The sequence below is a fragment of the Neomonachus schauinslandi genome, chromosome 3, assembly GCF_002201575.2.
Source record: "Neomonachus schauinslandi chromosome 3, ASM220157v2, whole genome shotgun sequence".
Lineage (NCBI taxonomy): Eukaryota > Metazoa > Chordata > Mammalia > Carnivora > Phocidae > Neomonachus > Neomonachus schauinslandi.
The window spans coordinates 107005968-107018286 of NC_058405.1; the positions used below are offsets into that span (position 1 = coordinate 107005968).

Consider the following 12319-nt stretch of genomic DNA (forward strand, 5'->3'; position numbering starts at 1 on the left):
GAGACAACGCCAATTAAGAAAACATTGCAAGTTTTAATAGTAAACTATTAGGCCATCCCAAGGGGATCATCTTTAGATATGTACAAGCATGTATCAAAAGGCATGTAGAAATGAACCAAGTTTTTTGGTTTATTATTTTAAAAAAGCAGTAAAGTCAATTATACAGGACATTACAAGATTCTAATGCCCTCCTTAGGACCCAGCTCCTGCCGTGTACCAGTGTGGAATCGTCAAAGCTATATCAAGCTAAATGGTTGACTTGTTTTCAGTTAGGTGGTAGGTTCTATTCCTTCTCCTTTCCCCAAGAGAAGAAAACAGGAAACATTTCACAGCACACCAAATCCTCCTGTAAAGAAATTCTTATTTTCCAATTTCTTTAGCAACCTAATGGATTCTTAGTGTTCTTTTATGTTTGAAGGGTAAAGGATAGGCTAATTCTGGCAGAACTGAGATAAGCACTTGCAAAACTTGGACTTTGTCTTAGAGTTTGAGAATATGGACTGATGAGAAGTTTGAAATTTCAAAATATAAATCCTGGTTAGAATTGCTTGAGAGGGAGAGACTCCAAAGAGATATAGGTTTACTACACACAAAGACATGGCAAAGATATGTATTTGCCAGATGTGTGTCTTGCTGCAAGAAGGAAGATATGGATATCTTAAACAGATTCCCTCTGCATATATCCCCTACAGAGGGATGGAACGCAGGAATTCAGTGGCTGAGGAAATGGAGAAATGGTTAGGTAGAGGACATGTTGCTGTCCCAACGGTTTATATAAATAAACCCCTTAAGAAAATAAATGAGCATTTGTCAATATAATGCATATATGGCCCCCACGCCAGACTGTACTCTTATAGTAAATTCAGACGATATCTCTCCCTTACCTCTTCTCCCTTTTCAGTTTCTACACGAGCCAGGGGCAGCATGAGTGAGGGCAGTAGAAGAACAAGGTGGTGAAAGTTGAAGACCTAAAGGTTTAACTTTCCTATTGTAGGCTTATAAAATTGAGGCACGCTCAAATTGGGTTGAAAAAATATGTAAATTTAATGAAAGATAGGAGCTTTGCCATTAGGTAAGACTAGGTATTTTAATAAAGAGATATGGGTTATTTATGACTCCCTAGAGTAGTTCAGAAGGACTATCGGGTTGCCAAGTATTATATCCAAGAGAAGGGATTATAAGATGATGAGTGGGTTTAGAGAGGTAGGGTCAAGTATAATTAAATTTGTTTTATATTCTGTTGATTCCAGAACATTCAGTAAACCAATTACATAAATAAGATGACTATCCATTTAGTTTGGGTATTTGGGGCAGAAGATCATTAGATATTATATCATTATATATATATATATATATATATTATATCATAGATATCATTATATATAAATAAGATACATTAAATAATATATACAGTATAATCTAATAATATTTTATATAGTAATATCTAATGGTATTATATAATGATATATATCAATCTAATATTTATCTAATGTATATTATTAAATCTAATATGTATAAGATTAAATACATATGTAAGGTTATATATATATGTATATATATATATACACACACACTTTATTTTCTTTTGTGAACGATTATAATTATTTTTGGAAATAGTTGCAACTCAATAAAATCCAGTTTACCTCATTCTTCAGTGCTTTCCAGCATTCAATAGTATTCAGGTCAGAGGGCATGCCTTCAACTGCAAGTAAGAGAAAACCAACTCAGGGGCGCCTGGGTGGCTCAGTCGGTTGGGCGACTGCCTTCGGCTCAGGTTATGATCCTGGAGTCCCGGGATCGAGTTCCGCATCGGGCTCCCTGCTTGGCAGAGAGTCTGCTTCTCCCTCTGACCCTCCCCCTCTCATGCTCTCTCTCTCTCTCATTCTCTCTCTCAAATAAATAAATAAAATATTTAAAAAAAAAGAGAGAGAGAAAACCAACTCAGAATGGGTTAAACAATAAGAAGAAAATGTATTATGTCACAGAAGAGGATCCACAGGGAAGGCAACCCAAAGACTGATGGACTTGTCAGCTCACTCACACTCTTTTCATCTGCCTGCTGTGCCACGTTAGCACGGTGGTGCAATGAATGGTGTGGCAGCCAAGTCCGCCCCAGGCATCACACCAAACTGCACAATGCCTCGCAGAAAACCGCCCCTTCTTGTGTGTCTTCTTTTTGCAGTTCATGAGAGCTTTCCTAGAAACCCCTCACTGGACCTCTCTTCATTTCCCAACCGCTCCTAAACCAATTGCTAGTACAGTGAATAGAATTACCTTGTTTAACTTCGAGTAGTCAGGACTGATCATTATGTTGAGGAAAGGGATTACCTTCTCTGTCCAAAAGGCTGTAGGGAAGGAGCTGGAGGACTAAAAAAAAAAAAAAAAAAAAAAAATAGAGCTCTGCCAGCAATGAAAAAAAAATGAAATACTGTTAAGAATACTGTGAGAGGGACGCCTGGGGGGTGGCTCAGTCGGTTAAGCGTCTGCCTTCGGCTCAGGTCGTGATCCCAGAGTCCTGGGATCGAGTCCCGCATCCGGCTCCCTGCTCCGCAGGGAGCCTGCTTCTCCCTCTGCCTCTGTCTCTCTCTCTGTCTCTCATGAATAAATAAATAAAATCTTTAAAAAAAAAAAAAAAAAGAATACTGTGAGAAAGGTACTGGCAATAATGTATGGTTCACTCAGACTGGATGATTTGAAGAGAGTTAACTACCGGCACTACCTACAAAAGTGTGATGGGGTTTAAGAAAACAAACAAGGCATACTGCGGAATCTTGTGGCTCACAGTAGCATGGAGCTGTGCTATCTCTAGGCCTGAGGAAGTGAGCAGAAGGAATGTTTACTAGAAACCAGGGTGGTATCTAACTGAGGCTTTTATTAGACAGCAGCTTGCCATGGAGGAAGTCAAATATCCCAACCTTACTTTAGTTCATCTTCTGATTATTTACTGATGAGACCCAAACAAAAGCAGAAGTCCAGAAGATCTGTGGTTGTAGTCCAATAGCATTTATCTTCCCAGGTCCAGAGCAGCCTGGAGATGGGTGGAGAGGAAATCTAGAAGAGAATTGGAAAATATTCAACACAGATATCAGTCCTGGTAATTATTATTATAAGTTACGTAAATGCTCACATATAAGTTAGTGTATGTCATATACAGTGTCTGCTATAGTATTTATGTACAATTTATTAAAAAATATGTTCAATTGTTAACTATTATAAAATTGTAGCAATTACATTTTTTATATATATGTGAGTATTTCTTCAACAGTGGATTTGCTGAAACAAAGAGTAGGCAAATTTCAAATATTGCCGAATTGTCATTTAAAAATGCTAAACCAATTCATATTCCCTCCATTTATTTATTATTTATTTATTTATTTTTATATTCCCTCCATTTTTAAATCTTGTCAAGATGAGGTTAAATATTATTCCTAAATGGATGAGTAAAACATTATGTACATTGTTAGCTTTTATTTACATTATAATCCAGGTTGATTTTTTTTTTCATATTATATAGAGGTTCATCATTTTTTCATTTGGCTACTTCTGATCTTTTTACTTAATGTATTATCTGCTTATATCTTTTGACCAGATTTTACAGGATTTGTTTTTCTATGTCACATACATTATCTTTACGTTATATATATTTATCCCCAATATCTTATTTCATGTTTTTTTTTCTGTTTATTCTTATCTCTTTATGAAAATTTTTTCAGAAATTTTAATTTTTTTATTGAGGCATAATTGACACATAGTATTGTGTTAGCTTCATGTATGCAACAGAAATATTAATTTCCATGTAGTCAAGTCTGTCAGTCTGTCACTTTCTAGTTGATTTGTTTTGTTGCTTAGGAAATTTCTTCTCCTCCAAAAAATTTTATAAAACTATTCTTTCATATTTGGCAGTTTACAAATAATTTTAACCGTTAGCTCTCTAATTCTTATGAGTTAATTTTTGTTTTTTATGTATAATATAAAATGGACAACTAATGGTTTCCCCTAAAGGATAATCAATTAATGTACATCAATATAATTTATAATTTCCACACATGTTTGAAAAGCTACTTTTTTATGAATCTGTTTCTGGCCATTTATTATTTTTCACTGTTCTATTTGTCTACTTCTATGCCCATGTTAAAAGTTTGATTGCTGCATCTTTATAGAATGTAATCATGTTATATGAAAGAATTATCTAGGGGTGCCTCAGTGGCTCAGTTGGCTAAGTGCCCAATTCTTGACTTTGGCTCAGGTCATGATCACAGGGTCTTGAGATCCAGCTCCGGGTCCTGAGATCCAGCCCCAGGTCAGGCTCTCCGTGCAAAGGGGAATCTGCTTAACATTCTCTCTCTTCCTCTCTCTATGCCCCTCCCCATGCTTGTGCACGTGCTCTCTCTTGTCTAAAAAATAAACAAATCTTTAAAAAAAAGAATTATCTAAATTTTGTCATCAATTTTTCATAATTTTCTTGGATATTGTTATGAAATTGCACTCTTAAGTAGACATAAAGATAAATTTTCAAGTCCTATAATAATACTATTAAATTTTTTAAATACAGTTTGTATTAAATTTATTAGTTATTTAAAATACAGTTGGCACTTTTACATTTATTCTGGCACTTGGTTTATGTAAGTCTTCCCTCATGTCTTTGATAAACTTTACAGTATTTTTTTCCTCTAAAGGCTTGCACATTTTCTGTTTAGTATTTTGTTAAATCTGTAACATGTTTTCTTACCCTTTGAAGTGGCATCTTTTTCCCTATTATATTCCTTTACTAGTTCTGGCTGATATATATACATAAATGTTTGGATATTTTATTTAGTTTTTACCTAGCTTTTTAATTGACTGTAATTGTTTTAGTTATATTTTACCTGATTCTTTTGAATTTTCTTAAAGAAAATTCTATAATCTTTAAATAATAATTCCATTGTCATATTTTTAAAAACGTTTGCTAATCTCATTTGTTTTCTTTCTAAATGCTTATTTCTCTCATATATATTTTTTTAGTTTTGGCTGTTATCTGTAGTACAGCATTACAGTGGTGATGGACAGACATTTCTGCTTTTCATTAATAAAATTATTTTGGTAATTCTCTATTACTATAGATTTTTATTTTTAAAAAGTTGTATTACTTATTAAATAAAAAAAGATATCCTCCTAAGCTTAATTTGCTAAAATGTAGTTTTTATGTTACTATATCCTTAAGCATTCCCAACTGCACTACTTTCAAGAGCGATGCAATCACCTCCATGTCTAGACTTCAGTTATTTACAAAATATCAGATGCCAGAAAGGGTTGCATTACAATAATAAAATAAAATAATAACAAAAATTAAAATGACTAATATATATTGAGGTGTCGTTCTAGGAATTTTATGTGTATTAGCACATTCAATCCTTACAACTGCTCCAAAAAATAGATACTCTTATTACCTTCGTCTCTTAGATAGGGCACACAGGAACAGGAATGTAATACTGTAAGAAAGTGTTAGTGATGGGAAATGGTTTCCAGAATTCTGGCTCTACCCACCATGCCCTTAGACACCAGTTTGCTGTATACACTGTTAACTAATTAAAAAGTTGAGGGTAGAGCTTTCCCAAATTATCTTTTTTTATTTTCTGAATATTAAAATGACCCATTTGTTTTCCTTTGACCAATACTCAGGAAAGCCTTTTTAAAGAGCCAAGCTAATCATTGTCAGAGATTTATTTTGCACAACCTGGATTAGTTTTATGACTTCTATTTTGGAAAGACTTTACTAGAGTTCAGATTAGAAGTGTAAATTTCCCTTCACCTCATGCTCTGTCAAGTTGCAAAACAATCAGATAGCTTCTGGCCACCTGGAAATCCTTCATAGATTGATCCACATAAAATTTTCTGTATTTGACTATTTTGATGATTAATATTACCTTATGTGAATATATAACCACTTTAAGGCTTAAGAATAAGACCTTTTATGTAAGCCTACTTGATTAAAAAAGAATATCATGTACTCCACAGATCACTTGTGAAAAAAGATGGCAAACAATGGATCTCAGTGTGTACATATAACCAGATAATCACATGCAGTCTTTTTAGAGAGAAAGGAAAGAAAATAACTGCCATGTATTAAGTGCTCATCTGTTATGGGAATGGTAATAAGTGCCTTTAGAAACATGTCTTATATTTGTGTCCTCAAAACTCCATGAAAATACTCCTTATCCCCATTTTTTACATGAAGAAATTGAGTTTGCAGTTATGTCTGAAAATATTGTACCGTAAGTTACACTTGCTATACTTTCATTCTTAAAGTATATCACTCTTAAAACATCTGTATCTAGAAGTCAACTCACATACTCTCTTTTGCTTTAGGAGGTTCTTACCTAGTATATCTTCCACTGTATAATCTGACCTTACAGCCAAAACCTTCTACCACGACAAATTCAAATGTTACCAAATTAGGGGAGCCTCTGAATTTAATTCAGTAGCATAAATCTGGGAATAACTAGTTGGTTACTTACAATGTCTTTTATCAAAAATAAAAATAATAATTCTCTGTACATTTGCATAGTGTTATAATAGGCTATTCAATGACTTGGATCAATTTTTTTTTAATACTCTCTAAATGGTAGGTCTAGAGTCCTGAGACTTTAAAATTGTAGTATACTACCCTGTCTCCTCTAGTACTGTTAATGGTCAAACTTTGGGTCCATGACATCCCTAGCCATGAGAAGCCAACCATCACAGTATTCAGAGTATTAACCTTAACATTTTAACCTTATGGGGTGATAACTAAATCCCATTTTAACCAACCAACCAACCCTTGGAATTTTCCACTCCAGGGACTGGATGGAAAGAAGTAACTGAAGTACCTCCATAGAGACTAATAACCAAATAATACATACAATTCCATATCTCTTCAGGGTCTTTGGTAGAATGACCCAGTTTATGAAGACCAGGGTATTTGAAGAACTATTTCCCACTATCGTGAAATGCACATCCTTTCTTTGCGTATCTCTCTTTGAATGTTATGGGATCCCTCGGATAAATGCAAATCCTGCCATATATGTGTGTTTTATAAATGTTGGTCAAATAAATGAGTTAAAAGACAATCGAAACACAGTTTTGCAAATTCCTAATCACATGCACTCTAGTGAGAAATTGAACATGTAACCCTTAGTCCTGCCATCCTTTTCTAGCAGAATCTGGTATAAAAGTGGAGTGGAATCTCACTTATATCTGGCAATTGGTACATATTTCCTACGAAATGGGTCTCATAATCTAGTTGTAGATAAAATTCCTCTAAAGTGTCAGGGCTGTGGATGTGCAAGACCCAATAGAACAGCTGTCAGACATGATCTCTCTTCAGATAAACTAAATCACTTATAAATAACTTCAAATTTTTGATTTTTGTAACAGAGGTTGGTCTAAAATAATTGGAATATAATTAGTCTTGGAGTATAGAGATTTAAAATCTTGTTATATATTTATCACCAACTAAATAGTTAATACTGGTGAAATAATTAAACTATTCAAATTCCCTCATGTTAAAATTAGGAGACTGGGCTCTGATCTTTAGGATATCTGTAGCTTTGAAACATTATGATTATGAGAGCATGTGCCTTCGATTCAAATAATTATATACTTCCAAGATTGTAGTGTTTTGATTTTATGGCATATTGTTAGTTTACAGCTACTATGAGAACAGATTTTTGATAAAGAGCATAACATCTACATACAACACTTTCTGAGGAAATAAAAAATTTTTTTTAGATTTTATTTATTTATTTTAGAGAGAGAGCGTGCCCGTTGGGAGAGGAGCAGAGGGTGAGGGAGACGGAGGGTGAAAGAATCTCAAGCAGGCTCCATGCTGAGTACAGAGCCAGATGCCAGGCTTGATGTGGGGCTCCATACGGGGCTCTATCTAATGACGCTGAGGTCATGACCTGAGGCAAAACCAAGAGTTGGACGTTTAACCAACTGAGCCACCCAGGTGCTCCATGGAAATACAATTAATTTTATGGCCATCTACTATACAATAATGTTTTTGGAAATGTAATTTTGCATAAAGTATATCGTGCATACAGTAACAAAGTGCCTGTGTTTGAAAAACAATATTTTATGTAGTTTTTTTGCCTTATACATTGTGTGAGGGTGCACCATATTTTTGACCAAATTGATAAAAGTGCCACTCACACCTGCTTGCACATTCCAGCCATATGTCTTCTATTGTCAGTGACTGTCTCTGAAGGTAATAAATATATATATGTGTGTGTGTGTGTGTATATATATATATAAAGTGTATCAATCAAATAATTACCTAAGTATGCTATTAAAACTAAATGAAGTCATCTCTCACTTATGCTTAGGGAGACACATGGCTGCACATTCCTTCTATCCATTGAGGCAACTTGGCAAAATAACATTTCATTGCATGGCCATATTATCAGAGGAACTTTTAAATGGGTAAATAAGATATTTTTAAAAACTTACCATAAGAAAGGATGACCTAGATGCTTTGTCTCCTGGCTTTTACAGGAAGTGTATAATATTACATTTAGCTAACAGAAGATAAGATGAAGTTGACAAACTAAATATGACAAAGGCAAACACAATCTCTGTAGTCTTTTAAGATATATATGCTACCACAGCAAAGCAAGAAGTGAGCCTTTCTAAGCAGCTTCCAAGACTATTCTGTCATATTACTGTGGTTATGAGTCTTTTTATCTCATGAAGAGGGCATGGCATACTTGAAATCTATTTTGTATCTGAATAGATGATAGTTTTCTAAAAGGTTAATTGTTACAAAAAAGGGAAGAAATTGAGTCTTAGGTAACCACTGTTTTCTCAATTGTTGCATGAAAATTTTTTCCTCTATTAAAGGAAGTCAGACTAAACCTTTTACTCTCTTCAAATCAATTTCTTGGTTGATATTTTAAATTCATGTTACACAATGTGTTTCTCTTTGTTGTATTTATTTATTTTTATTTTTATTTTTTTTTAAGATTTTATTTATTTGTCAGAGAGAGAGACAGAACACAAGCAGGGGGAGAGGCAGGCAGAGAGAGAAGCAGGCTCCCCGCCGAGCAAGGAGCCCGATGTGGGACTCAATCCCAGGACCCTGGGATCATGACCTGAGCCGAAGGCAGCCGCTTAACTGACTGAGCCACCCAGGCGTCCCTGTTGTATTTATTTTGACCTTCACAATAGTTACGTAGGTGATGTATTAATGCACCTGCTTTAAAAATGAAGAAATTGAATCTAAGAGTATATGGGACATGTCAAAACACAACTTGTTAGAGCTATCACTGAGTTGTTTCATGTTGGAAGAGGAGGAATATGAGTATATTACAAATACTCATGAAAAAGTCTAAAAGTTCTACAGATGTTGTCATGCTGAAATCTGTTTGCACTTGTGCTCCATAATTCTAAAACTAAAAAACAATGTTTTCTTCATTTTGCATCATTTTACTCAATTGTCAAACCCTTAAGAGTCGCTTGCTCTTTATAAGGTCATATTGTAGCGTCCTGTGGTTATAAAGATGAACAAAATATCATCAGTCTGCCAAGAAGCTAAAACTGAAATCTCAATTTACATTATTTCTACATATGCTGTTTGGTTTTATCCTACCAAAAACACATTGTCCTCATTGAAAAAATGAGAAAACTAAGATTCAGGGAAGATAATTAAATTCTCTACTGTCTTTTAACTGTTAAATCCAGAATCAAGAATCATAATTTGAATGTCTGTCCTTTTTATGGGTGAATATACTTTCTACTATGTAATTCACTTCCCTTAGATTGTTGACATTACAGATATTTATAAAATATATTGGTTTTATATATAAACTTCTTTTTAAGAAAATGCAACAAACGAAATACCATTTTAGCCCCTCCCCCCATAAAAAGGAGGAACCAAGATTAAGAATTAATTTTATAAAAGATTAAAAACAATTAGGGGCACCTGGGTGGCTCAGTTGGTTAAGCAACTGCCTTTGGCTCGGGTCATGATCCCGGGGTCCTGGGATCGAGTCCCGCATCGGACTCCCTTCTCCTTCTCCCTCTCCCTCTGTCGCTCCCCCTGCTCCTGCTCTCTCTGTGTCAAATAAATAAATAAAATCTTTTAAATTAAAAAAAAGAGAATTAGTTCATCCAGAATGAACTAAGGATTTAAAATATCTATTTAATTAAATTTGGCTTGAGTTTATCGAGATTTTATTTAAGGAATCAAATATAATAAATAATATTAATAGTCAATAAATAATGAATTTTGTTGAGTATTATGTCTAAGAACTGTGACATTTATTGGGTGGGGTGCAAAGGGATAAAGAAATACAATAAAAACTTATACTAACTTAAAGAAGCAGTTGCGCTACATTGAATATTTTGCACAATTCAACAAATCTTGACTGTTAGTTGTATTTTTATGGCATTGTATGAATTTCATCAGTAGAAGTAAATTTCTTAGGAGGCCACTTTGGTATGCAAAAATTATTACTATTAGAGAGCAGTACATATTAAACTTATTTTTTTTCATCTCACTCCATATTTTTTATTCAGTATTTTTCATGTTGCTATTTCTTTCGCATTTCCATAAAAATTTAAGTTCTTTACATTAACAGGTTTTCCCTCTTGTGAATTCTTTGGTGTTGATGAAGGTGTGAACTCTGACTGAAGGCTCTCCCACACTCACTGCATTCATAGGGTTTCTCTCCAGTGTGGATTCTCAGGTGTCGAATGAGGTGTGAGCTCACTCTGAAGGTTTTCCCACATTCACTACATTCATAGGGTTTCTCTCTGGTGTGAATTCTCTGATGCAGGATAAGATGTGAGTTCAGGCTGAATGCTCTCCCACATTCCTTGCATTCAAAGGGTCTTTCCCCAGTGTGAATTCTCTGGTGTCTAATAAGATCGGCGCTCCCCCCAAAGCCTTTCCCACATTCATTACATTCAAAGGGCCTCTCTCCAGTGTGGATTCTCTGATGCCTGATAAGCTTTGAGCTGTGTCTGAAAGCTTTCCCACACTCATTACACTGGTGGGTTTTCTCCCCACTAAAAATTGCTGCATGTTTAATAAGATTTGGGCTCTTGAGAGATGTTCCATATTGGTGAATTTTTTCTCTGGCGTAAATTCTTTGATGCTTAATAAAATCTGGATTCCATTTGAAACTTTGGTCATAGGTACTGTGTTTACAAGATTTCTGGTGTGTCAATTCACTTGAATTCAGGTTTAAGCTTCCCTCACAACCATCATGGCTAGTGTCACCTGTCAGTGTATTTTTGTGGGTAAGGATTTTACTAAAACCTCCATCCTGAGCAGATGATGGTCTCTGAGACCCTCCTGATTCTTTTTCCCATTTCCTCTTTAACCTGCCTGCAGACTTACAGATGTCTTGAGGCTCAGCAGATCCTTCTGACATGAATCCTGATATTCTTCTTGATAGAATCCTCCGTGATGCCATTTCTTCATAAATGTCCAACTTTGGCATGGATCCATTGTTTTCACTCTCATTATCACCATCCAGCAGAAGGGGTGCTGAAGAACCATGAAGGGTCTTGGGGTCCACTGGCTACAACTGGACACTAAGTGCTGGTCCAGGAGGTACCATCTTTCTCCTGAATATCTCTTGTCCATGTGCATGGACTGGAACCTGGACTACTGCTTCATCAGTGCCTCTCTCCAAATCTTCCAGTATGGTAACCACCTCCTCTCCACTCTCTGGGTCATGTTCCTGTACCCAGGCCTGCAGCTTCTCGGGCAGGATGGTCAGGAACTGCTCTAGCACCAGCAGCTCCAGGATCTGCTCCTTCGTGTGGGTCTCGGGCTGTAGCCACTGATGGCAGAGCTCCCGGAGCCGGCTCAGTGCCTCTAGCGGTCCAGGGGAATCCTGGTAGCAGAACTGCCTGAAAAGTTGCCGGCAGAGCTCCTGCCTGAGGGGATCGCTTCTCTGGAAGCAAGTGTCCTGCCTCCAGACAAAATCTTCCTCTTCTATCTTCACTATCAGAAGTCCTTCATTCTCCTGAAGGTTCTGAGCTGTAGCTTTCTTTGATTCTGTTGTCATTTTTGGATGAAATGTATTATCGGAAACCCACTTCTGCTTTGTGAACGGTCTTATTTAGTTTCAAGGGCTCTTCTCTCCTACAGGGTGGTTCCGATCGGACACTTCTAAACTTATTTTTTAAAAGGGAGTAGGTGACCTTATCTTTAACTGTGGGCATAGCTTTCTCTGTAGCTTTTTCTGATGATTGAATTTAGATGGTTATTAGAGCAAAGAACATATTGTCTGACCTTCTCAGTTCTCTTTCTTGACCTTTTCTTTTCTTTTTTTAAATTTTTTTCTTTTTA

General features: G+C 35.6%; 1 protein-coding gene across 1 annotated transcript; it reads right to left on the minus strand.

Annotated features, from left to right (window-relative positions):
- Nucleotides 1-10583: 10583 nt before the first annotated feature.
- On the minus strand, nt 10584-12035 carry LOC110585771 (zinc finger protein 165-like). Its single transcript, XM_044913274.1, is given in 1 exon segment — nt 10584-12035. A coding segment is annotated over 1 exon segment (1452 nt).
- Nucleotides 12036-12319: the final 284 nt, after the last annotated feature.